Genomic DNA, 25878 nt, shown 5'->3' with positions numbered 1-25878 from the left:
TTTTATATCGATTTATGGAAATAAAAATGTAGACTACAAAGGACATTGACCCTGTGTAAAAGACTAAAAGCAGCAGGTTTTTTAAACATCACCCGGAACTTATAAAGGAAACAAGTGCAGAGTCAAAAGGACGAAAAAAGAAAAGAAAAAGAAAAGCTTTGATTTCGTCTAGAATGGATACGGATACTATTTCACTTTGTTTTAAAGTACAAAAAAAGGTACAGTGTGCACAACAGCGAGAAAAGCAATATAGACAGAGCTCAAACGGATAGCTATACAGTGCCACCACAGCACACAAGTAGGATAAGGCTGGGGTTAGAGGAGGAGAGGAGGGGGGTTGTGGAATCGGTCTACTTCCGGAGACCATGTCACGTGGGCGTCGCGCGAGCACAGCACTGACGGAAGAAAAGGAAGAAAAAGGGGGGAAGTCAAGTTGTATAGGGGTGGAAAAATATCTCTAGACATAGTTTTTTTTTTATTAACTTTTACACCCAGCAAAAACATCTAGACTTGTTTTATTTTTGACAGCCAAAAGGTCATTCCGGGTTTGTACTGGGCACAGACGTAATAGCATTTTTTTATTTATTTTAAAAATGCGCTTTGTGAAACTGAATAGGGTTGTCTTTTGGTGCTTCATTTTTTAGACTTTATTGTTATTATTTATCCTGAATAACTTGACAGAGAGAATGGCATAATTCAAAATTCATTTTTGAGGAGATTTCAAGTGGCTGCTGTTTACTTCGGTTTACTTGGTGATAATAAATATTTCCTTGCCAAAATACTTGTAGCGGAGGCTACAAGGAAAAAGTTCGTTGAACCTGGAAGCTGCTGGGCAATAACTTAAAACCGGCACCATAAAATCGAATATCAGCAAAACAATATAAGTCCATCCGGATGGCCGCGGATGGCCGAGTGACTCGCAGAATATTTATAGCGGGAAAACATGGAAATATAAACATGTAGGCCTATACTATCCCATTTTTGAACCCACCTATTATTTCTTTTAGGCAGTTGATATCTTATATTTTATTGTAACATCTGGTACAATTAATTTTGAATGCAGAATAAAATCTCATTTTGCTTAATAATTTTTTAAAACAAAATTTAATTTTATGTTGGCTTACACACATCCATTAATAGGCTTAATGCTTATACTCGCCACACATGTTTAACCTTTGCGGGTTATTGCTTATAGAAATATGCCGAGAGCATTGCACTTGGTAGCACTATAAATAATAATGACCAGCATTTAGAATCAAAGTGACAATTTAGATTAGAGACCTTCTATATATATTAGTCGGTGGAAATCTTGGCACATGTTTTAAATTGATACCTTTTCAAAAGTCAATCGCTGCTGCGGGTCGTCGTGGGCAGCAAGAGCTCCTGAAAGAGTCTCATCCCTGCTGGAAAAGGAAGTGACATTTCCTCTGCGCTCTTATTCATTAGCGAAGATTTCTTATATTTTTTCGTAGCCTATACACAAGCCTTTCGTGTTTTTCCGAGACGTCCAACTAATGAAGAGCATTCAGCTTTTGACCTGCGCTCCTTTGAACCTTTTGAAGTTGACCAGAAAGGCAAAACACATCGATAAAAAGTGAAATATTGTCGAGGCCTGCAAAAAGGATTGGCTGTAGTTTAAATCGAAACACATTTCGAAAAACCATTGGTTGGAAATTTGTTTTCTCCCCCGTGCGTCAAGGTGCATTTTAAGCTCCTCCCTCTTGACGGTGTATAACTGGCCATGAAGACGGTTACTCCTCATTGGTGACTTCTTTAAAAAAAAAGGTGGGATGGTTTGGTTCTAAATATACAAGGGGAGCCTAATAATAGATGTATATCTCTTGAATGTTTTTGGCCATCAGCAGGTAGACGGTGTATATAAAACCTGCTGGGCACCCGGCAGTAGCACCCCGCACTTGTCAACCATTCAAATAGACTATACAGGAGGATAGGCCTACATATATAGATGAAAGGATGATATATTGCTTTTTCTTGACAATGGAATAGACTATACAATGTAAAGCTTCATGCATGGGAGACGTTGTGGCACCTAATATCACCCACCTTTTAATCGACTGTAAAAACTATAAAACACGGAAAATGGAAAATACAGAATTAAAAATTTTTACAAAAATACTTCGATAATAATTTTGGTAAAAATGGAAAACAAAATAAGCAATGATTGATTGATAAAAAATATCGTTCATTTATCGTTGAATTTCATCACTTTGGCGAGAAATTGTGTTAGATGGCGTTTGTAAATTTTTCAAATTTGGCGCGTAATAAAACACGGAAAAATCCAATATGATGATTTCAAACAAATTTAAAATATAAAGGTCAGTTTTCAATAGCAACAACTAGTTAAAGTTTCGGCTTCAGGTGTTGGCAAATATTTTCAATAAAAGAGCTGATAGCGTTCAGCAATTGCATTGATTGACCACGGCGCGGGTGTTCCAGAGTATAGAAAGATAAATGCTATCAACAGCACGTGCGACGAGATCGCCCATCGTGTATGTTGCATTGATACGTATATCTATTTGCGCTGTAGGCCTAGGTAGTTGTACAATAAAGCCAGTGAAAGTTCCCCATTTCAATTCGAATATGAATGTACGCGTGTGCCTTCATTGTTCACCCAGATAAGGCATAGGTATCTATCTCTATACCTCTTTGTGATTTTAAACTGAATAGATCATCAGTTTTTGTTTCCTATCTGATATTCTCGGCACACGTGAAACCAATGGAGAAAAAGAAAGAAAGAAAAAAACACACCGGCTGCGGTATAGACATCGAAGAATGGAGACGTTGTCTTTTTTTGTTATTTTTGATTGTGAAAATAAAAGATGAAATGACCGAAAAAGGGAGAGCCTTTTTATATATATTGAAATGTGGATACACATGCGCGAGCCACCGCGCTGTTGGTGAATGATATGGTTGATTCTACTATATGGCTCTTTATATGCTTCAAGTTCAGGGCAGGTCATTGTGATAAGGACGGACTATTGTCGTACTGGACTGGGAGCCAAGGCAAAGTTCTTTTTATTGCCCTATTCCATCTTGGTGGTGGTGCACATCAGCTGCACTATTGTCAGGCTCTTTCCATACAGCGTCTATCGCAAGACCTGTGTGTGGTGGATGGCAATACCATCAGCAGCCAGCCAGGGGCTAGCCCCCTTGTATGTATAAACCACCACCGCCTTTGGTTTTTGTTCCTTTTTTTTTTGGGCCTTTTTTTGAAACAGCTGAGCTGAAACAACAGCCAGTGGAAGGAATATAAAAGAAGATGTTTATAGTTTGTATGTATATACGGTACTACATGGACCAACTGTATAGTGCTGGGCGGTCAAAAGACGAGTTTATTGCAGCACACCACCAGCACCAGTTGCTTTTTTTATGTTTTTTTATTTTTTCTAAAAAAAAAACAACAAAAAAACTACCAAATTTTGACTTCGCCCCTATCAACCTTAAGACAAATCTCCATAGTGTAAACACGATTCATGTATATATACAGTGTGTGTATGGAAAAATAGAGATGCTGATTTTGTATGCCTATATTAAATTAAATTCGATAATTATTTCATATTTTCTATTTGATCGAGGTTTTAGTGTTGCATCACATTTCATATTTCATAATTCATAGTAAATTTGTAAAATGTTAAGTTAAGCACTCCGCATTTGGATTTGGCAACGATTGCCAGTGTTATTGTTGACAATTAACGATTACGAACTTACGAACTCTGAAGTTATCATGTTATGAGTGTAGTTATCCAGTGTGAGAGACAGAACAAACCTCAAATAAGTGCTAGGTTTAAAAATAAATGTTTTTGGCAGTTAAAGACACAGTAAAGTTTTACTTGGTTAGGAGAGATTGTCAGAAGAAGTTATGACTGTGGACTTCTAAAAGTGCCAATGTTATTCCAGTAGTGAGTAGATCCTACTATAGCAGGTATATCACAGATTTCTTTTAATATCCCGTACTTAAGTTTCTCGTAATGACCATATTTCTTTACGTTTTTTCAAGATTACGTACAGCTCAGTAACAACAAGTGTCACAACAGGTTAGACAGTTCTATTCTGATAAGGATCTCCAACTACAGACAACAACTGCCAGACTGCCTGTGGTATTTTTATTTTCTAGTGAATTACAAGATATTGTTATCAATTTCGAAAAAACTAATATTCTATATGAATATTCATCACAGACATGTTCTCCATTGCAGAAGTACCTTTTTAGAAGTGATAGAGATAAGATATAGTCCATTATGTAATCAACATTTCACAGTGAGAACCAAATCTTTTCTTTTCTCAAAATTCCCCAATTCATCGAGTCCATCGATTTATTTCCCATTGCATAAAAATGTCCGATTGATTGAAGAGGAACACAAAGGCGGACTCGATAAATCCCTGGGTCCATATACACACAATGTGTGTGCATGGTGTTGTAGTCTACATTAGTAAAAGAATGGGCGTGAGAATGACCTCGAATGACCCGACTCGTCTAGCTCTCTGCCCTCTCCGTGTAGGTTTCATCGCTAAGGTCCCACTCTCTCCTCTAGGGATCCCCACCGGCCGGCTCAACTGTGAGGTGACGGGCACATCAGACGGACACCGCACTGCTGGGCTAGTCTCTCCCTGCTGCTGCCTTGGTGTGTGGACGAACCGAGAGCATCTTTCCCATGGCGGAGGGCAGTTCCGTTCGTCACATCTCCATAGACATTCGCGCAATGCCGGATCCACCCCTAACGAAGCCGCAAACAAGTTGATATGTAGGCTGATAATAAAGATATATCTCTTCTTCTATTTTCTTGGTGCTGTCCATATAGTTCGCAGCCTCTGTCCATATACTACCTGAGATGTAATTGAGATGGCACATGGGTCTCGGGTGCTAATCATCAACTTCCCGCGGTCAATGTCACAGGCCGACAGCAGATCCCACTGTGATGCCATCTCTTCTTTCTTTCCTTTTTTTCTTAGTTTTTTGATAGAGTATAGAACTCGTCACTTAACAGGCGGCCATCGAAAGTCTCGAACCCTTTTTTTTATTTCATTTTTTTATTTTTTATTTTTCGCTCGTCAGAAGGTGTCACCGCCAAAAGTGACAATTTCTCCTAATTCGACGACGCCCTGCGAAATGACAATTTAAAACTTTTTTTAAAAAATATTTTAAAAAGATTGTATGACAAATCATCGCATGTTTTGCGGTTCTCATCGGATCAATGAGCTGACCTCCAGTTCTCACTACAACGACTGTGCGAATGGACATTTTCAACAGTTTGACTTTTTCATTCAACATCCAACGATGATTTCATCTTCTAAAATTGGCGCGAAATTTAAAATTTCAAATCCATCGGAAATTGCGAAATTTGAAATAGAAAATAATTCGCCGAAATCTGTGGGAAAATGGAACCAAACAGCTCAGGATTTTTGTGTGGGGAGGGCTAAAGAGTAGGTGATGAGCGTCGGTAATGGCAATGGCTGGACGCATTAGCCTCGACCGCCCAACAAACAACAAACATCACGGCCAGGGGAGAAAACGAAAAGGAAAAAGAAAAGCATTTTCTTCATATTAAGGCAGTCAGAAAAGGAGGACATTAGCATCAACATTTCGCCCTCCCCCCTAGCTCCTAGCTGCTGTCCTATTGCTCAGTTCAGGCTGTCACACTAGAGCCCAGCCGCTGTGTATATACTGATGTCCCTCTAGCTCTCTTTCTGTTTGAACGACGTTTGCTTATAACAACCCGGGGGCCGACTTAAAACAATAAACGCAATCAAAAACTAAAAAAGCTTAGCTCTGTTTGGCGGGTGGATGAGTCGCCGGGAGCTGTTGTTTATAACCACCAAATTGTGAAGAACAACACACCCTTTTGTTCGTCCTCCATCGAGCGAGAACCTTATTTTTTTACGAAAATGTTTATAAGAGAAAATCATCAATGGTTGTTATTACTTTGACGAAAATAATTTTAGTTCCTATTTTTATTTGTTGGTTAAAAAATCTGGAATTAGTTCACCAAGTTTATACACACAAAAGTACGAAGTTCGCTGTTTTGACTTCGCCGAAATGAAATGTCTAAATAAATAAACAAATTCTCGACTCGCTGGTCGTGACGATCGGATTATTTTAAAGAAACTGAACGAAATAAAAATGAATTCAAATTTGTTGAGTTATAAGTTTTTCTCGCCCGTTCTAATAATTCCGATCTGTTGTTGTGGTAATCGAATCTATTACAGGTCAATCCGCATTTCTCTGTGGCCTCAATTCCACCAGTTTTTCGGAAGTCGAATTTTTATACGCGTACGGATGGAAATTGAATTTCAAAATGGTGAGACTCTCTCTAGAAAAAAGAAGATTTTTGGGAGACTGATAGGAACGTCCATGGTCTAATGAGTCGTGTAATACGAGATGTTCGGAGGAGACCCAGTTTCTCCAAAAGGAGATGGGAAGGGGGGAGACTTGGGAGGAGAGAAGAGGTCGCGACCTCCGTGCAGCACCAGCAGCTAGCAGCTCCCTTGACTTTCAAAAGCCCCCTCTATCTTTTCCTGAAGAAAAATTTTGCTCCTCCTACATCTTCTTCTTCTTCTTGTCTGTTGGATCTTTTTTCTTTTTCTTAAGCTCCGCCTAGCTGACTGGCTGCCAGGGCCGCATATAAACGGACTAGCGTCGCAGCAAACTCTATGCATATTTTAGTTAGTCGACTTATAGAGTGAGTGTCGCATACAGTCTTCTCTACTCCGACTACAAGTTCATCCGACACATTCAGTGCAGAAATTATTATTTTAATTATTTTGTGAAAATTCTGAATCATTTGATCTCCACCTGTACGTGTCAAATGGACACTCTGTCGTCTTTCATCAAAGAAGAGCAACTCCTTCACCAACAGCAACAGCATTCCGACATGTTACCTCTTTACGGTTAGTTTTGTTGTTTCCCATTTTATGTTTTTGGCTTGACAATTTAGACTAATTCAATTTCAACTAATTTTTGTTTTCCTAATTTTTCCGAACCTATTGAATTGTGTACAGCCTTTGAAACGGATTTGGTATTATTCAATACAGACCATCACGAGTACAGCGACAGTCACGTCCATCATCACCTGCAGCATCACGAAAACAGCCTGTCACCTCTCAGCAATCACCATCACAATCACCACAATCAGACGAATAATAATAATAACAGCCGCAAGCGGCGATCGGAACACTCGCTGGATTCCGATTCCGGCGGATCGGAGCACAGCGGAGACAGCGGCGTCCAGCAGCAGCAGCAGCAGCACGGCAGAGACGAGTCGTCGTTGATGATGCCGTCCAGCAGCAAACAGAGGCGAATTCAGCAGCAGCAGAGGCACCGGTCGTCGGGCGGCAGTCATCAGATGGATCACGGGTCGAGTTCCGGCGGAAGCAACGCCTCGCCGCTCCCGCTCAATCACCTCCAGCAGCACCAAGACGTCCAATCGCAGCGCGTTCTGGCCAATGTCAGAGAGCGCCAGCGGACCCAAAGTCTCAACGAGGCCTTTTCGGCCCTCCGCAAAATCATCCCCACCCTTCCGTCCGATAAACTTTCCAAAATCCAGACGCTCAAATTAGCCGCCAGATACATCGACTTTTTATATCAGGTGCGTTTAAATTTAAAATTTTTAAATTTTTAGGCGGGAAATTTGAATTTTTTATTTAATTTGAAAAATAGGTTTTGAGGACGGACGATGAAACGATGGGCGATTCGACGTCCGTTTTACCTCCGTCGGGTCACGGGCCGTCGATGGTGTCGCCGGATTACCCGGCCACTTCTCCCGATCCTCCTCAAATGATGGCGGGCAATCATAACAACAACAACAATAACAACCGGATGAATCTGGCCAGCGGAAACGGCAGTGGCGGTGGTGGAAACATGGGCGGCAATTCCTCGTTTTTAGCCAACGAATGTTTGAGCTATGCCTTCAGCGTCTGGCGGATGGAAGGAGCCTGGAACAGCAGCCAGGCCGACTTGTCATCCTGAAACTAATCAACAATTGCTGAAATCATTTGGGCAGTGCAAACTGCTGGTCTTTCCTATACGAATATTCCAGGCTAAAATGAAATCGAAACACTAGCCGTGCCAAAATGTTATATTTAGTCTCAAAAAATCATCCGAAAAAATGTTGTACATGTTTCTTTTTGTCTTCGAGAGTTATCGTATATACTATGTGTGTGTCTTTTTATATTTTGTTTTGTTCCGATGGGAGAGTTGAAAGAAAATAATAATAAAATGAACCTGAAAAATAAAAATAAAAGCCAGTTGGTTTGGTTTCTTTTTCTTCTGGGTTTGCTGCTGGCTGGGTGCACAGGGAATAATTTTTGGTAGTGTTATAACATTGGGAGGCCAGGGGGGGACAGGAAGTGGCCTCATCACAGCTCAGCTGCTCTTCTGTGCCCAACTAGACGGGCCAACAGCTGGGAGATTCGGAGGAGAGAGACCAAGAAGAAGAAGAAGAAGAGACCCGGTGTGTTGATGACAGAAAGACAGTGACAAATGACACACCACCAGTATATAGCCTATACTACACACATCAGTTGCTTTTTGGCAGGATTTGATATTAGTCAGGATTTTACCATTTTGGTTGGTTTCTTAATTGATTTGATCCATTTTCCATTTTTGGTCGAGTTGGTATATGGGACCTGAAATATTCCGATCGACAGTCTCACAGCAGCAGGATCGAATGACAAAGAAAAGACAATAAGACTTTAGTAAAACTTCAGAGGAATTGTTTTTTTGAACTCCCCCACCATCTCCGTTAATGGTTTTTTCCGACTCTTAAAAGTGTAGGAAGTTTCTTTCTGGACAACAAAACATTGCAGAGTAACCTAGCTCTCTTAACCTGAGGACGCCATCAGCTCAAAAGGAACTATATAGGTCCTTTATTTCATTCTATCTTCGAAAAACTCCATGGCAACGCGAAGGGGGGCCATCTCTATAAGCTGCAGTGGGCCGTCGACGGGCGCCCTCTTGCTGGTGTTGTATAACTCGGTTCCGCGATGGACTAGTTAACGACCACAGTTCGCTCTCTCTCGGGTCAAAAGTCGTCGCCAAATGAGTCACTCGAAACCCCATTTTCTCTTCTTTTTGGGCCTTTATAGCTCCTCACTTGGGAGGTATAGGACGGAACAAAAATAAATAAAATAGTAGTTCCGCTATCCTACCGTGTTATTTGGCCGTTTGTGTCGAAGGACGAAAGTCAAAATTTAATTTTCTAAACTGGACAAACTATGGTGAAGATCTCAAGGCGATTGAAGCGGCAATCAAGGTTATCGTCCGTCACGTAGAAGAACTTGTAAACTGGGAAGTTGTCAAGAGTTATAATTGAAATTGGAAATAGAAAAAAATAAAATAGTTCTCGTATAGATTTGGGAAAATGCAAGTAGGGCTGATTAGAACGGAGCTGAAGAATTGAGGGCAAGGTTAATCAGTAATCAAACAAATTCTAATCAAATCGCAACAATCAGCAAAAGGTCAGTTCAATGTCGGGGTTGTAGGGTCACCCTTCAGGGGCCCACAGTCCATCTCTCCCTCTGCAGATATCGCCATTTTGATTTTTTTTCTTAATATAAAAATCCAAAACATCAAAAGAAGAAGAAGAAACGGCTTAAGAGATAAAACTCTGCGCTAAAAGATATAATCAAATATAGGCGGCGTTATTTTTTTAAAAAACAACATATAGATTTCCCTTTTTATTTGAAAAATTTAAAAAATGGCGCCATTTTTTAAATTTCTCCTAATATTCTACGTGCCATCAACGAATAGTCAAAATGTCAAATTCGGAATCGATTAAATGAAATATTTCATAAATATATTTTTTTTGGCCTTCATACAAAAACTAGTTAAGAATTCACAGACAATATTTGACTTGGATTTCGGTAGGATACTTGTGTTTGTTTTGTTTTTGTTTCACTTCAATCCGATGGACCCGCCCATGGAGTTGCTTTCAAATCGTGGTCGGGTGGCGGGGCTGCGGTGCCTTGCAATTGGTTTTGGATGCCGAAAGGTTTCAGGTGATAGATCAGATACTCTAGCACGTACATTTCGTTGGGCGAAACGTAGTGGAAAGATACCGCCGTGTCAGAGCAGCAATCTAATCCCTAATTGAAATAAACGAAATTACAATTTTTTATTAGAAATAATCGGATAGTTAAAAGTCCGAATTAACTACCTCTTTGACTGGATAATAAATGTACTGCCAGAACCAAAAGTCTTTTGTGACATGTCCTGGAATCAAATGATGTTCGGGGACGAATGGGAAGAATCGACCCCTACCATACGAGTCTCGACTATCACCAGCCTTGATGTTTAGATTAGCCAAACATTTGCCTGGTGTAAATAAATTCAAAACAATTATTGCTGTTGTAACAACTAGCATAATCAGAATTGGAAGTTTACCCATTTCAACGTCCTCAGCTCCTCCAGGATCGTCCCTACACTTTGACGAGTCTGACAATCCTTCCTCGACAAATCTTTTCGTGGCTTCTTTGCTCAGGACATATCCTAAGTAGAATAATAAAAAACCAAAAATTTATTCATTTCCAATTATCGAAATTCAATATAAAAATGACACATACCAGCACCACCGCTGAAATATCCTTGCTTGACAAAAGGTTTGAATTTGTGGCCGAATGCTATCGGCTCCGAAGAATTGTAGGTCGAGAGCATGTAACGGAGATTCTCCAGCACGACATAACTGGAATCGAAAATTACAATTGATACCACGAAAAAATCAAAATAATAATTTTTTAAATCTACGTGTCGTCGTCGGCTTTCATGAACCAATCAGCTTTATCTCGATAATTTTCCCAAACGTGTCGGTACGCCTCTCTAGTTTTACCCCAGAGATTTTCACGGCCTTCTCCGACAGGCAAGGCAACGGCCGGCAACGTCTTATCTGTTGGTGTAAAATATCCACCAGGGGATTAAACGGTGAAGAAATCGAATATTTGAGCTAAAGATAAAAGATTGGCAACGAACCTTCTTCAGAACTCATAAAAATGAGCTCGTTGCAGCGTTGGCCCCACGTCCGTTTGACGTGAATCGCCTTTTTCTGGTGGTTCTTCGGTCCAGTCATGACCCAACATAAAACGCGAACTTTTTGGCTCAACTCTCTCGCGATTTCGTCCCCACCTGTGGGCAAATCAATGAATTAATTTTAGTCAATTTTGACATTTTGTAGGCCAATTGATGCAATTAGAATAGAAATTAACTGGAAACAATTAAGTAACACGGATGTTATGGTTGACTAACCGGCGTGTGAGTCTTCGTGCCTGTCATGCAATCCGAAATCGTGGACAGGGCCCGAGAGATTGTCCATGTCCTCCTCATTGTGGACATCGCCGTGATCGTGACCGTGGCCATGCGAGTCCCCGCCGTTATCTCCCGGATAACGAGCTTTGTAGCTAACCAGATAGAGATGACAGACCAATTCATTTTTTTAGTCAAGTTGAATTATTTGAGTGCAGCATGCAGAGTTGATTTAACTTTAGTGTGCGAATATGTTAAAACAAAGAGACCAATGATGAAATGAATAAAAGCAGCTTACAAGTGGGAGAATGGCGAATGACTTAAGCGGATGGAATGGAAGATGTAAGCCAGACAAAAGCCGAAAGTCATTCCCGCAGCCAGAGTCAACACCGATGAACGGCTTAACGACCGCATCCTGGCAAAACTGAAGTTGAGAGAATAAAAGACAAAAAGCCAAAAAGAAATGAGAACCACCACACACCAGAGAGAAGCCGAGAAATTTTAGTTGGAAAACATTAGCAATTGAAATGATTATACGAGCTATAGTCTCACTGGGTTACGTGGGGGGCATGTACGTGTATGTATAATATCGAAGGTAGGGGGTTGCCTAAGCGACGCGTATAAGCATCAACACCTGCTACCCTGTTCGTTTGCGAACAAATACAATTGTCGGCCACTTGTTAGTTTCCAAAGCTGGACATGTTAGGCTAACACAGTCAGCTCAGACTAACCTATTGTACCAAATTGGCGACTTGGTGAATTTGACGTGTTCGATCGTTACAAACGCAAAGCTAGCACAGTAGAAAACAGAAAATCAATACGTTTCACGAATACCTAAAAAGCTCTTGTGGCAATTGTGTAATACGATTCATGTCCGCCATCACGTTCCACCCTCCTTTACCCTTACCCATCCTGCATGAAAACTCTTAATGCTGGACACACCCATGTGATTTCTAAGAAAAACCAATTGCCACCTATTGAAAATTGATTGTCCACTACGTAACGCGGAATCCGATGAAAGAATCAACCGGTAGGGGAGTAAGAGGAGGTGGGGGCGGGAAATTGAGAAACTTGTCGATTGAATTAAACAAAGAAAAACATCCCACAAACTTGTGACCAGCTACTGCATTGAACCAGTATTAAAACAAATCATACCATTCTTTTAAAAAAATTTGCTCTAGGCACGCACAAGATACGTTTCAACGTTTGTTAGCTACTTACAATGAAGAAAAAGACGTCGGCTCTCTGGGCTTGGACTAGTAGAGAAATACAACGTCAACCACTAGTTGGAATCAACAAAAAAAAGTGGCTAAACAACTAGAGAGACAATTGGAACACATGGGACTAGATAAACTGGCTTGGACCAAATTTTCTTGAGCTTTATTTTTCAAGCCGACTGGCCGTTATCTACTTGACGACTGCGCTGCCTTTGATAAACACATATGACCCGGCCATTTTTATCTCATATTTCGTTGTTGTTGAGGGGGGCAACACCATCTATGGATGTTGCAATGAACAATGAATTTTTCACTTTTCCTTGGAAAAATGATCAACTTGACAATTTGGCAATGCCGAATTATTCCAACTTTTTGAATATTTTCATTTAGGCCTACGACAATTTCTGCTCGTGCTTGATTCAGGTCTAAAAATAAATCGAGATCAAACCAAAATATTCTTTATTAGCTAAAGATCAATTGGTCAAAATGAACGATTTGATTGTTATCAAGTCACCGCGATGGTTGTAAGGTGGTAAAGATTGTTTCTCAATCAATTCAAAATTAGTAAATTTAGAAAATTGCATGGCTCAGAATGGCTTAACCTTCCTTTCACATTTCTCAATTCGCGATCTTTTGTCAATGTGTGTTTAAAAACCAAAATCTAACTACTACATGTTTTCTCTACTCCTTGAAGATAACCTGACAAATTACGCATAACTCTAGCTTGAGCTTAATGGTTTCTGGGGTTTCTCGTCCAATGGCAAATTTCTCCTGCTTTAAACTGGCTGTGAATCAGATGTGAATTTGTCGTATAAGTTCTACCAGAGTCTTCACCATATATTATTATGGTATTTCCTATTTACATTTATTAACTAAACTGCATGAAAACCACATGGTCAACTTTGTTTTCACTTCTAGTTGCTTTTGAAAACTTTACAACTTGATGTTTACATTTGCATTCTAACTACTAATGATTTTACTTTCTAAACTGATCACTATTTACAGGATGAGGGAATAAACAACAAACTAGTCGAAGATGCTGTATTTCACTCAGAAGATGGTGCAGTCCACTCCATCTTCTCTCAGCAAAGCAATAATGGTAACCAAATTCACTGTAACCTATGCAGCTTATTGATCCCAAACATCAGAGATGTCACCAAACATGTGACAACCTTTGGTCACCAACTCAGGCTCTATAATAATGTTAGATTGGCAACAACAACAGATCTTAGTAGGCCTAAAACTTTATCACCCTTTTCAACTGTGTTCATAACTTACTTCATTACATTCTTGAATTTTGTATTTTAAGAGGATGCAAAAGACTGTGATGGCCCCATTATTAGACAGCCAAAGATTTTCTTGGAAACTGGGGAAGAAGATGAAACACCTCCAGGTAATTTGATGCTGACAAATAATCTTCGCTAAAGCCATTATGTCAGCTTCTGTCTGTAAAGAAATGTCTTAATGTGATAAATGGGATTATTTATTATTTTACTCCACAGGTTGTGAAGATCTGCTGTTTCCATCTGAATTGCAACCACTGATAGCTTCATCGTTGGAAACATATTATGATTCGCCTTTGATTGGTAATATTTGCAGTTTGTTTTAAATGATCGGATTTCGGTTTAGTTAATGTATAATTATTCACCAGGACTCGAATATGTTGTGGAAGTACATCCAGATGCATCGGATGATGTGACTTGCCCAGTTCATGCATTTTACATCTGCGTTTTGTGTGAGAAGCGATGCGACATTGTGGAAAACATTATGAAGCATATGGAATCGTCAGCTCATCGCATTTCCTATTTGGCAAGTTTATTCTTTCAACTTATTCGATTTACTTCAGTTTAATAATTTTTGTTGCAAATGTTAATGCAGCGGAAATACTTCCCTCGAGCATACTCTTTGTTTCTGCAAGCTGATCCTTGCTTAGAAAATTGGACGCCCGAAATTCATGAATACCTGGGAGCTATCGTCAGCCGAATTGAATCATTGAAAGGTCGTTTACAGGTCTTGCCCTGTCATCGCACCCAGTGGGATGTAAAATCTAAACATTTTCGAACGAAAATCGATCTCGGGACTCATTTAAGGTATACTATACATGAATCTTTTCATTTTTAAATAGCAGGTATTTCCGTGAAACTGAATTGTGTACCGCAAGTCAATCATATGGCAGCAATAATAGGAATTCTATTTACATTGAATAATTTTGTCTTTTATTATTTTAGAGAATCTCCATTTTTGGTCTATTATGATATTACCTCTCCGTTTACTGATACTGAAGTTGAAACTCAAGCTAACAACGTAAAGCCTGGTGGCTATGCTGTTTCTCAATTAGGTGCGTGACAGGTTTTTTATTTAAAGAAAAGTCGAACAATATAAAAGTTTAAATTCTATAATCACTATTTCTTTTGTGTTTTGTAAAGATGGAATGTTAGCAAACAGCTCAGAAAGAATGAATTCGGACACATCTGATCCATTGAAAAAAGGTAGTGGCACGAAATTTGGCCAAGAAACACAAGTCATCTTTCTATCGGATGATGATTCTCTTTCAGACAACGACTGGTATTAACTTTTTACTTTGTTGATTAGAATTAAAGTTAATCGTTTATCCTTTTCTCTTCTTAGTGAAAAGGTTGATGGAAATATCGTCTTCCTCCCAACTTCCCAGACCCTCAGCGAACGAGGTATATAACATTTACTTTTCACTCTGATCCAAAATGTAATCAATTAATTTTTTGAAACTTAAAGGTAGCGGTGAAACAGTTTCAAGTAAAATTCCACAAAACATGGTTTGGCCCTTGAACCCTCTATCCCGATCAATCTGCCTGAATAACGAAGAAGATGTAACTGCTGAAAAGCCTTCATATCAGCCAGCGGAATCAGATGACGATATTGTAGTTGAGAAAGAAATATTGGGAAAACAAGTCGCACAAAAATTCAGCAGTCCTCAACGAACAAAATCACATTCCAAGTTGAGGTAAATAGTTTGTAATAAATAGAAATACAAACTTGCCTTACAAAACAACCCTTCTTTCTATTTTTAGGTCCCGATCACGGTCTCCAAAGCGCTCGGGAATCAGTTCTAGAGGTCGCAGTACCAGTTACAGATCTCCTTCCCGATCTCCAAAGCGATCCCGTCCAAGGTCCAGTTCTAGAGATCGTTATGCTGTTTCTAAATCCAGGACTCCATCTCGATCTCCGAAGCGATCCCGTCCAAGGTCCAGTTCTCGAGATCGTAATGCGGTTTCTAAATTCAGGAATCCATCTCGATCCCCGAAGCGATTCCGTCCAAGTTCCAGTTCTAGAGATCGTTATGCGGTTTCCAAATCCAGGACTCCATCTCGATCTCCGAAACAGTTTCGTTCAAAATTCAATTCCAATAAGCAGCAGCAGCCGCAGCCCCTAAAACATCAAGAACGACATCCATCATCGACTAACAGTGTTCGAAATGCAATTGGTTATGAAATCCTCGTAACTCAGCGAAAAGGCAAAAGTAGATTGGCGTCCCCTGTGCGCGCTAAACAACATGACAATGACAACACTAGAGTTAATAAAAGAAGCCGCCTGTGGAAACTTGATCAAGAGTTGGATTCGTATAAAGGAAAGCTTCGTAGCAAACACAAAATTTACAAGGAACGACCCGAAGAACATCCTCTCTACGCCGAAGAATGGAAAGCCTTCTGGAAGAAACGCAGCACCGAACTTGTAGAAGAAGGGAAAAATGTTATCACTTATGATTTCAAGCCGGATTGGTTTGCTTTTTGGTTCCGTCGAATGAAGAAACTAGACAAAGAACTAATCAAGAAAAAGAAATCGTTATTGGAAAAAAAGTACGGATTAGTCGATGATGAAGATGTTCAAGATAATTCTGCAACGGAGAAAGAATATGAATCGGAATCTGTACAAAATCGCAAGCCAGTTCAATTCGGTTGGCAAAATCGTTGGAAAAAACCCGTCACGCTTGATCCCGCTGGAAATCTTGAGAAAGTAGGACACCAGACAAAGAATTTGCCTCAGGCTGAAGATGCTCCTCTTCCTACTGAAATCCCAACAGCTGACGTATCTTCTCCTAACGCGTTGTCTTTTGAAGAACTAAGAGTCGCCCAAAATCCGAAGCTCATTTGCCGTGTTGTTGGAAATACTTCCCGAATCCCAGAAGATGTGCCGCTTCCTTCGGGTCCAAATTTTCTGGAAGTTCTTCGAATGTTGGTCGCCCTTGAGGACAGTCTCGGTTCTCTTGGTCCAAGCATCATGGGTTTGCTTACGCGAGCCCTATCGTCTGAACGCCGTGAAGTTGGTAGCTCATCTAAACTGTTGAACGAAGATCCAACCTGCGTTGATTTGCTCGACACATCGAAAGAGAAGTTGAAAGGATTAATTTCGGCTGGATTCCTGGATGGAGTTAAAGGAACAGCTGCCTCGCGGGCTATTGAAAACGTTACTCGCCTCCTCAAGCAGCCTTCAGTTACTTCACATTCTAGTACTTCCTCGGACGGACCTCCGGGTTTTAACATGGCGTCACTAATTAGCAATCTGCAAGCTGTTGGAATGTTGCGCCCTCTTCAATCGACTACAACATTGCCCTCAGCTATTGGGTCTCCCAGCGTGGCTGAGTTGAAAGACAAGGATTCAACATCAAGTGCTAGCAATTCGAATGAGTGTCATTTTGAAAAAGATCAACTATTCAACGGTGAAGAACTGAAAACCCTGATTTTAAATTTCCGGACGTTGACCGCGCAGCAAAAACGCGATCTTGTTAAATACTTGCGCCGATTGGAAGAAAGACTCCCAGAGAGGGATGCTGTCAATTTGAGTCAAAAAATGTCTTCGTCTTTTTCTCCGTCATCTCCTTTATCCAAGAAACACCGAAAATATCAAAGCTGCCAAGTCACCAACCCAACGGCTCCAGCTCCTCCTTCGTCGATTCGATATCCCACTATACAAGAAATGACGGGATTGTCTTGCGTTGATTTGAAAAATTTTGGTATTCCGTTAGATGAACTTGATTCTCCAATCACAATCATTCCAGTAGATTCCAGATTCTGTCGAAGCGATGATGGGATTTCTCATCCCGCTGTGGATAACCCGTATCGATTAAACAATGCAAATCGTGAATCTAACCTCGGAAATACCCACATTCAGCGCCCCATAGAGAAGCAGCCAACCGATTTGGATGACATTTATCTGATTGAGACTACTTCAAGTCGCCAACATTCATTTGTTCCTTCTCAACCAAATAATGAGAGTTTCTATTACCGTCAACTGGATCCCAGGATAAATCGATTGCTGAAAAAAAATGACAGAACTTCCCCTTCGGATTCGTTAGATTCTCTTCAAACATCACAAGATCCTGTAATAATTCCAATATCTCCAAATTACCAGGAAAAATATCTCCCTTCTAAAGAACTCTCTTCTGATCCTTGGCAATCCTCAAAAGCCTCATCTCCCTTAAAGGGAAAAGGAATTCGTTATTGGTAATATAATTTCAGTTTTGCCAAAAAAAAAAAATGTTCTTTGTTTTCAATCATTTCCCTGTTGAAGTTTAATTCCCTCATGTTCCTCATCTATTATCAACTTAAAATAATTGTTTTGTTTCCCAACGCAGCTTTCGTTCCCCGGAATCCTATTTTGAAATGAAAACTAAGATAAATCGAAATACAGTAAATGCTCATGTTATTCCTCCGTGACTATTCCTCCGTGACTTTCGTATCGTATGTTCACGACCAGCGTCATCTGTTGTTAGAAGCGTCCATTGACAAGCAGCGTGATCCATGCGTGACTGTTTCGTGATTGATTAGTTCGCTTATCGCTAAATCCACAAGCAAACAAAAACAAATATCCTGTTGAAGTGTTTTAATTATCACTATCAAAGAAATCACACCATTTCTGTTTGTTCTTTGATCTCATAGAGATAGAAGTAGACTTTTATTTCTCACATGCTGATAAATATGTATTAGCGTAGCAATATAAACATTGGAATACGTATTGCTTTGCTGGATAGTCCAATCCAATCGCTCGTGAGTGTTTTTTTTTTTCAATTTTTCTTTATATCAATATTAGCTTATGTGATCTAATAATGCCGGCGGCTGTCTGAGATTAGATTACAAATTCTAAGTGATGTACCCGGGTGTACCACACCAAAACACACATTTCCTTGACGACACTTGACGACTTTCTAGACACTTTCTTTGCTGACCTTGTGCCTATCAAATCTAAGGGTGAAAATGAAATACAGGAGCACTAGATCTTCAAGTGGTACTAGTGATCTCTTTTCATTTGAAGAAGTTTTATGCTCACCAGGTATTTAGAACTCAATATATAGTAGATTGTTAACAAATTTATTTATTAAAATTTTTGTATTTTAAGGTTATGCCAAAGATGGAGGACTTTATGTGTGTGATCATATTCCAACAATAACAAAAAATGAATTTCATTCTTGGAAAGACTTGAAATACCCTGGCATTGTGCAAAAAATACTTAGACTGTTCACTTCAGAAGATGAGCTTACAGATAGAGAAATTGAAGGTGAATATTATTTGGTTTTTCATTTGTTGTGTAAAATGCATTACATTTAAAATGCTGCTATAAATAGGAGTCGTTGGTTCAGCGTTCAAAGATTTCGAATATCCCGAGAAGGTTATACACCTTGAAAAGTTAGATGACAAAATGTATATTGCTGAGCTCTTTCAAGGACCCACCTTGTCATTTAAAGATTTATCTATAGCTGTACTTGCCAAACTTTTGGAAATTTTCTTGAAGAAAAAGGTATATTATAATTATAAATAATTATGCATCAAATTTAGATAAAAATTGAAAAGTTCTTTTATTTGTGTCTCTAAAGAAGGGTCAAGAAAAACGCGTTAAAATTTTGGTAGGGACTGCTGGCGATACCGGTCCCGCTTCCGCTCACAGTGTCGCCAACCTAGAAAGAGTAGACTTGGTCTTACTATATCCTTTGAATCGGGTATCGAAAATCCAAGAGCTCCAAATGCTGACTGTCAAAGCGCCAAACGTACACATTTGTGCGGGTAACAAGAGAAACATTAATATGATAAATCCGGATATTCCTATTTTTGTCTTTCTTTCATTTTTTAAAAGTTGAGGGAAGTTCCGACGATGGGGACGAACCCATCAAAGAATGTTTCCAAGACCAGCACTTCTCAGCGGCTAACAGTCTTTGCTCTTTCAACAGCATACAATGGGGCCGAGTTCTCCTTCAAACAGCTCACTATGCTTACATATACCTCCAGTGCTGTCCCAACATTGGCGATGAGATTTGCATCGTTGTACCAACTGGAGCGGCTGGAAATTTGGCCGGTTTGGATTTAGAAATTTTTATTTTGTTCTCCACTAAAGACAAATAGCCAGAATGTATTGTTGTTTCCTTTTAATATATTTTTTTTTAGCTGGATCCCTTGCTCGTGAAATGGGTTTCCCGATCAAGCTGGTCGCCACGGTAAATTCCAATGATATTTTAGCACGATCATTTCAAAATGGAGATTATAGTCCGGTGCCTGACGTGGCCGCTTCCTTAGCACCATCGATGGATATTCAAGTAATTCCATCCTGAAATTTAACACACTTGGTTATTGAAATTTTCTTTAAAAACATGATATAGGCTCCTTACAATATTGAAAGAGTGTTGTATTTTGCAACTCATGGCGATGCGCTGGCCGTTCGAAATGTCATGCAGGATTTTGAACAAAGCGGAAAGGTGACACTTTCAGCGGAGATTTTGGCCGCAATCCAGGATGTTATAGTAGAGTCTGTGTCCGTGAGTGATAGCGACATCGTTCAGGCCATGCAGCTTTGCCATAGCAAATACAATTATGTTATTTGTCCCCACACTGCAACTGCTGTCTCCTACTGTTTCAACGTAGAGCAACGGTGAGTAATTTTTTTTAATCTCTCCCCGTGTACTTTACATACCTTGATCCGGTTTAATGAGTTTTTTTTTCCGGTCACTTTTATTGGTTTGTAGGGAAGAAAAGGTATTCGTTTGTCTAGCTACGGCATCACCGGCAAAATTTCCCGAGGCCTGTGAAGCGGCAGGATTGAACAAGTCGACACACCATAGAGTGGAGAGATTAAAACTGGATACCGAAAATGCCACGCCCCGACACGTCTTCTTAAAGGGCCACGACTGGACAAGTCAATTAAAAGATATCATCCTCAAGATTTAGGGGGAAAAATGTTGAATTTTGTCACAAACAAAATTAAATATTTACCTGAGATTCACTCAGGGAACGTTCAGTCCACATATAACGTAGTAGGCCTAGAGCTAGTTAGGGAGGGGGTCAGCAAAGTATTTAATACTGGGGGAGTTTGGCGGTTCCATACGTAGTAATTCGAAAAAATTCAATCCAATTTCAAAAAATTTCAAATACATATATTTAGAAAAAAAAAAATTTTTTTTTGCCAATTTCATGTAAAATTTGGCAATGCTGTTGTTTAAATTTTTTTCTTCTGTGGTGTTTTTATTAAGGAATTGAGTTAAAGCACTCAATTAAAAAAATAGTTTTTAAAAATGCTGGCAACCTGTTTGCGAGGTTCCCGAAGGAAATATGAAGTAAATAATATAAAGAAGCAAAATATTTAAAAAATGCAAATATTTGAATCTGATACTGTGTGGTGACTCCCCCCCCCCCCCTAACGCTTCGTTTTTCGTGTAAGTTATTGTGATACTTTTAAATGAAATAGTATAACAGTTAAAATGAAAACACATAGAAATATAGAAACATTCCAAAAGTTATCTGTCAATCATGAAGGGTGCAACTTGGGTGTGGCGGAGACTTCAACCCGCCACCTCAAGTCGCACTTTTTAGCTAAAATTACAGCAATATTTATTATCAGCAATATGAAATGAGAAATAATTAGTTATAGTTACAGATAAATCTATAAACCAGTTGGAAAAACTACCCTAACCGCCAACCCCTGCCCCCCCTCTTACGTTTCTTTTTTTTCGTTTAAGATTTTGTGATATTTTTACTTGAAATATTATATACTAATTAAATTGAAACATATCGAAATCAATTATATACTTTTTTGCATACGGGAGGATTAGTTCAAATTTCGCCAATAGATGGCGATTTGGAATTTTGAACTGCGCGCGTAGAAAATGGAAAACGGTTTGAACTGCGCGCCTCGAAAATGAAAAATGGTTTGAACTGCGCGCGTAGAAACTGGCATCTAGGCTCTAGCGACCAAAAGTAAAAGTTGGCATCTATCTAGGCTCTAGCGGCCTAGAGGCTCCGCCACACCTAAGTCGCACCCCTAATGTTTGACATAACTTGGACATAACTTTTCAATGTTTCGATATTTTTTAATTGATTTCGATATGCATTAATTTTAATTAGTATACTATTTCAAGTAAAAAATCAGAATAACTTAAACGAAAAACGAAGCGTAAGAGGGGGTGGGGGTTGTTGGGTGGGGTGGTTTGGTTTGTTCTAACTGTTTATAGATTTATCTGTAACTATAACTAATTATTTCTTATTTCATATTGCTTATGATAATAATAAATTTTGCTGTAACTTAAGCTGAAAAGAGAGTGCGACGTGGGGTGGCGGGGCGAAGCCTCCGCCACACCTAAGTCGCACCCCTTATGATTCACAGATATTTTTTTTATGTTCCGATAGGCCTATGTTTGATTGATACTATTTAATGTAAAAGTATAACGGTAATTTAAGCGATTAACGAAGCGCGAAGGGGGGGGGGGGCGCCCCCCCCTTCTGATTCACCATACCGAATCAGATTCATGTCATTCATTTTGAATTTCATGTTTACTTTACCTTTGCCTTTTTAAAGTTTTAATTGATATTTCCTACGGAAACCTCGCAAACCGGAACGGGATGCCAGCATATGTACACAATTTTGTGTGTTGGACTGTTAAACGCGACAAAATTCGGCGCCATTCGAAACTCAACGACCTTTTTCAATTGACGTTCGAATAAGAAAAACCGCAACGTGCGCTGTGTTATTGGCTAGTCGTGTAGTACTTAAGTACTATTTATCTTTAGTGTAGCTGCGCAGCCTTGGCAAGGCATGACAGTCCAAAGTAGGTCTCAGTGTTCCACTGCTATCTGCACCGCCACCGCAGTCACGAAACGTAGGTAAGTTAACGTTTTTTTGCAGTGTACTGAGCCCATTTCTATTTAATCGGAATGCATACAAGTCCGTGCCTTTGTTAGTAAAAGCTTCAACTACACATCACGCAAAATACGATATAGTGCTGATGCAGCTTTCAAAAGAGCTACAAAAACCTTAGGACGATTCGTGTGTATTTTTGTGGGGCGTTCAGAACAGCTGACTGAGGAGAATGCATGCGCTATGTCAAAATCGATGCGGGTAAACGAAGACACTGAACATTGGGTGTCTACCGTTTGGGTACTTTATTGTCTCGGGTTCGCTCGGATTACATTATGCAACTGACTGACGCCTTGTCTGTGTCCTAGATCAACACAAAACAGAACAAATCCTTATATTATTCAAGTGCGCATTTTCCCGTCAACATCCACGCGCGATAAGATCCAATTGTTTTGTTGGTGCATATACACACCGAGTAAGATAATGAATAGATCATTTATTTTGAACCTTACAGGAACATTATGATCGCAAGTATTGCCCTTGGTCGACTAAATTGTCGATTGGGGACGACTTATCAGCAGCTGGTGAATCAGCACGCGCGTATTGTCCAACGCAGCGAAGCCTCGGCCACCGCTTCGCCCGAAGTGGTTTTGAAAAATGGCGCTAACGCCCCGAAGGTGGTGGAAGATGTGGAATGGAGTAACGCAAAATCCTTTGATGAGATGCCCGGACTACGGTCGGTTCCAGTCTTGGGAACTAGTTGGGCCATGCTCCCCGTTGTAGGTACCGTATAATCTTTTACTGCTTCGTTGTTACATGGAAAAAGTTTAATATAGGCCTAAGCCATGATAGAAAGAGAAATAAGTAGGCCTAGTGACTTAGGAATATTATACAGGTGCTGGGATACCGATTACCCGCATATTGGAACTTCATAAACTGCAATTCGAAAAGCACGGTTGTATCTGGAGAGACATCATACCAGGAGCACCTCCTATAGTTTCCACCACAAGACCAGAGGACGCTGAAAAGTATTTCAATTAATTTTTAAAATTAGTATTATTCATCGAAATAGTTTAAAAACTTCCTCTCAGGGTGTTTCGTACAGAAGGGAAATTTCCAGAGCGCCCGGGGTTCGAAACATTGAAGGCTTATCTTGAAAAACGTATAGAGCAATTTGCTTCGGCCGGTATTTTGGCAGGCAACGGAGAATCATGGTGGAAAGTACGTTCCAAAGTTCAACAACCTTTTCTCAAAACGAAAAACGTCAACAATTACATTCCTGTATTGGGACAAATTGCGCAAGAGTTTATCGACAGGTTAGACTTTTTGGAATTTATAGTATCAATTTATTACTGATGTTTTTGATGGTCCTGTGTTTGGAAACAAAACAGAATTCGATTGATTCGACAAGAAAATAACGAGATGAAACCAGACTTTGTCAACGAAATGTACCGGTGGGCTTTAGAATGTAAGCGCACTTTGGTTTCAATTGCTTATATCATGTCAAACATTCAAACAACAAAAATTTCAATATATAGCTGTAGGAGTTGTTGGCTTAAACACTATCTAGGCTGGGGTGCTTAGATCCTAATCTAGCTCCGGATTCAGAAGCACAAAAAATGATCAGCGCTGCTAATTTATCATTTTCTGCCATTAATGAGCTCGAATATGGTCTCCCACTATGGAAATACTTCTCCACACCACAGCTTCACAGCCTTTACGAAGCCCAAGACTTTTTCACAGAGTAACTTGTTTATTCCACATTATTTATTTGCAATTTCTATTTATCAAGGGCGTGTTCTCTTTTAGTACGGCTATCAAGTATGTCCAGCAAACTCTAGAGGTAATGAAACATCGGACAGCTGATTCTGATGAAGATCCGAGCATTCTGGGTATTTATTAACCTTATTCATTCGCGCTTAAATTTTAAGAGATAAAATAATAGAGAAATAAAAATGTTGCGATGTTTTTAGAGGAATTCTTCATTCGCGGAATGTCTCTCAAAGACGCTACTGGCATGGTAGTAGACATGTTGATGGCCGGAATCGACACTGTAATATCGAATCAGTTTATCAACACGGAAAGCGCAGTTGTTAATCAAATAATCCTTTGTAACAGACGTCCCACACAATGTCTTTCCTATATTTCCTGGCAAGGAATCCAGAAAAGCAATAAAAGTTGCGAAAAGAAATACTTTCTGTCCTGGGACCTAAAGGCACGGTGAAGGAGATAACTCCCAGTGATTTAAACGAACTTCACTACCTAAAGGCTTGCATCAAGGAGAGTCTGCGGTTAGTAATTGTTTCTTCTTTCCGACTAAGTAATCTGAATTATTCTTTCATCCCCTTTTTGGTTTTCCAGAATGAGGCCTGCCGTCGTCGGGAACACCCGCATCATAGACAAGGAACTCGTTCTTTCCGGCTATCGTGTTCCTAAAGGGGTAAACCTTAATTTTGTTTAACTTAATTTCACACGTGAAATTTATAAGTTATTATATGTCTTTCATTACTTTTAAGACTCTGGTGGTGTTCCTACATCAGTTGATGGCAGAAATGGATGAGTATTTTCCAAATGCTCAAGAATTTAAACCAGAACGCTGGATCAAGGGAGATCCAGAAGAGAGTCATCACCACAAGTACGTGGTACTTCCGTTCGGTTTCGGAACGCGAATGTGTGTCGGCCGACGACTAGCTGAACTCGAAATGTGGCAACTAACGACTAAAGTATTTACTACATTTGATTTAATGACTATATAACGGCCTCTGTTTTAATTTTTAATGAATGATTTTAACCATTCTTTTCAAGATTTTACAAAATTTTAAAGTCGAATATACCATTACGAAGATATTGGATGCCTCTCGAGGGTAGTCAACGCACCTGACCAGCCACTACGATTCAAATTCATTGACTTGAACTAATTTGAAGTATTTTTTCATCAAAATTTAATGCGGTTTTCTGTCTATAATCCAAAAGTGCAAATTTTTATTCGTGATTTAATGCTCTTGAGCAAAATATAAACGCAAGAAATTTGAAATATAATTTTACCTTTCTTCATTCAACCCCAAAATGTCCAATACAATTTTGTGTATTTGTGTTAAGAAGATAGAAGAGTGTAAAATAAAATAATTACTCAAAACATAAAACAATAGAGTACGTAAATTTAGCCTATGCAAATACCCAGCAATAACAATGGGTACGACGAATAACCTCCCTGATACTATATATAAGGCTTCTAAAGGCCCCATGATATAATTTGAGACTTCCTTTTCGGTAGATTTTTATATTTAAAAAATCCTGTACAGTTATATTTGCGTGAACAAT

The 25878-nt window shown here is 39.5% G+C and overlaps 5 protein-coding genes and 1 long non-coding RNA gene across 12 annotated transcripts; 5 read left to right on the top strand and 1 right to left on the bottom strand.

Annotated features, from left to right (window-relative positions):
• Positions 1 to 3746: 3746 nt before the first annotated feature.
• On the top strand, positions 3747 to 6291 carry LOC124200046. The gene is made up of 3 exons (XR_006877136.1): positions 3747 to 3943; positions 4019 to 4118; positions 4554 to 6291. It is a non-coding gene; the product is annotated as an uncharacterized LOC124200046 (long non-coding RNA).
• Positions 6292 to 6361: 70 nt separating this feature from the next.
• Positions 6362 to 8253, top strand: LOC124200045 (twist-related protein 1-like). Of its 2 annotated transcripts, none has more exons than XM_046596130.1 (3): positions 6362 to 6906; positions 7051 to 7604; positions 7676 to 8249. In XM_046596130.1, exons 1-3 carry the CDS (start codon positions 6825 to 6827, stop codon positions 7982 to 7984), a joined length of 945 nt encoding a protein of 314 aa, XP_046452086.1. In that variant the 5' UTR covers positions 6362 to 6824; the 3' UTR covers positions 7985 to 8249. The 2 variants fall into 2 exon arrangements, with proteins under 2 accessions (XP_046452086.1, XP_046452085.1); XM_046596129.1 differs by having other exon boundaries at positions 6586 to 6906; positions 7018 to 7604; positions 7676 to 8253.
• Positions 8254 to 9790: 1537 nt separating this feature from the next.
• On the bottom strand, positions 9791 to 12692 carry LOC124201203 (glycoprotein-N-acetylgalactosamine 3-beta-galactosyltransferase 1-like). Of its 2 annotated transcripts, none has more exons than XM_046597705.1 (9): positions 12473 to 12692; positions 11550 to 11674; positions 11255 to 11406; positions 10982 to 11134; positions 10760 to 10898; positions 10579 to 10697; positions 10400 to 10504; positions 10173 to 10330; positions 9791 to 10101 (listed from the first exon to the last, which is right to left on the bottom strand). In XM_046597705.1, exons 2-9 carry the CDS (start codon positions 11663 to 11665, stop codon positions 9916 to 9918), a joined length of 1128 nt encoding a protein of 375 aa, XP_046453661.1. In that variant the 5' UTR covers positions 11666 to 11674; positions 12473 to 12692; the 3' UTR covers positions 9791 to 9915. The 2 variants fall into 2 exon arrangements, with proteins under 2 accessions (XP_046453661.1, XP_046453660.1); XM_046597704.1 differs by lacking the exon at positions 12473 to 12692 and adding an exon at positions 12086 to 12368 and having other exon boundaries at positions 11550 to 11675.
• Positions 12693 to 12808: 116 nt separating this feature from the next.
• Positions 12809 to 18147, top strand: LOC124201201. 5 transcript variants are annotated; one of them, XM_046597700.1, is made up of 13 exons: positions 12809 to 12997; positions 13163 to 13316; positions 13474 to 13699; positions 13778 to 13861; positions 13971 to 14054; positions 14120 to 14277; positions 14347 to 14558; positions 14697 to 14806; positions 14895 to 15033; positions 15097 to 15155; positions 15220 to 15448; positions 15516 to 15731; positions 15807 to 18147. In XM_046597700.1, exons 2-13 carry the CDS (start codon positions 13314 to 13316, stop codon positions 17947 to 17949), a joined length of 3663 nt encoding a protein of 1220 aa, XP_046453656.1. In that variant the 5' UTR covers positions 12809 to 12997; positions 13163 to 13313; the 3' UTR covers positions 17950 to 18147. The 5 variants fall into 5 exon arrangements, with proteins under 5 accessions (XP_046453656.1, XP_046453653.1, XP_046453654.1 ...); XM_046597697.1 differs by having other exon boundaries at positions 12810 to 12997; positions 15516 to 18147; XM_046597698.1 differs by having other exon boundaries at positions 12810 to 13000; positions 15516 to 18147.
• A 202-nt stretch (positions 18148 to 18349) lies between these two features.
• On the top strand, positions 18350 to 21223 carry LOC124201202 (threonine synthase-like 2). The gene is made up of 9 exons (XM_046597703.1): positions 18350 to 18488; positions 18572 to 18771; positions 18838 to 18996; positions 19064 to 19236; positions 19313 to 19499; positions 19570 to 19788; positions 19878 to 20026; positions 20090 to 20358; positions 20453 to 21223. Exons 2-9 carry the CDS (start codon positions 18696 to 18698, stop codon positions 20652 to 20654), a joined length of 1434 nt encoding a protein of 477 aa, XP_046453659.1. The 5' UTR covers positions 18350 to 18488; positions 18572 to 18695; the 3' UTR covers positions 20655 to 21223.
• A 1257-nt stretch (positions 21224 to 22480) lies between these two features.
• Positions 22481 to 25596, top strand: LOC124199697 (probable cytochrome P450 301a1, mitochondrial). Its single transcript, XM_046595614.1, is given in 14 exon segments — positions 22481 to 22583; positions 23072 to 23340; positions 23453 to 23585; positions 23649 to 23873; positions 23949 to 24025; positions 24096 to 24121; positions 24123 to 24301; positions 24367 to 24449; positions 24531 to 24610; positions 24676 to 24848; positions 24919 to 24997; positions 25074 to 25280; positions 25363 to 25386; positions 25389 to 25596. Coding segments are annotated over 14 exon segments (1710 nt in total). The 5' UTR covers positions 22481 to 22515; the 3' UTR covers positions 25476 to 25596.
• The last annotated feature ends 282 nt before the right edge of the window (positions 25597 to 25878 follow it).

This window comes from Daphnia pulex, chromosome 8, assembly GCF_021134715.1.
Source record: "Daphnia pulex isolate KAP4 chromosome 8, ASM2113471v1".
Classification (NCBI taxonomy): Eukaryota; Metazoa; Arthropoda; class Branchiopoda; order Diplostraca; family Daphniidae; genus Daphnia; species Daphnia pulex.
This window is presented reverse-complemented; position numbering and strand designations above follow the sequence as displayed.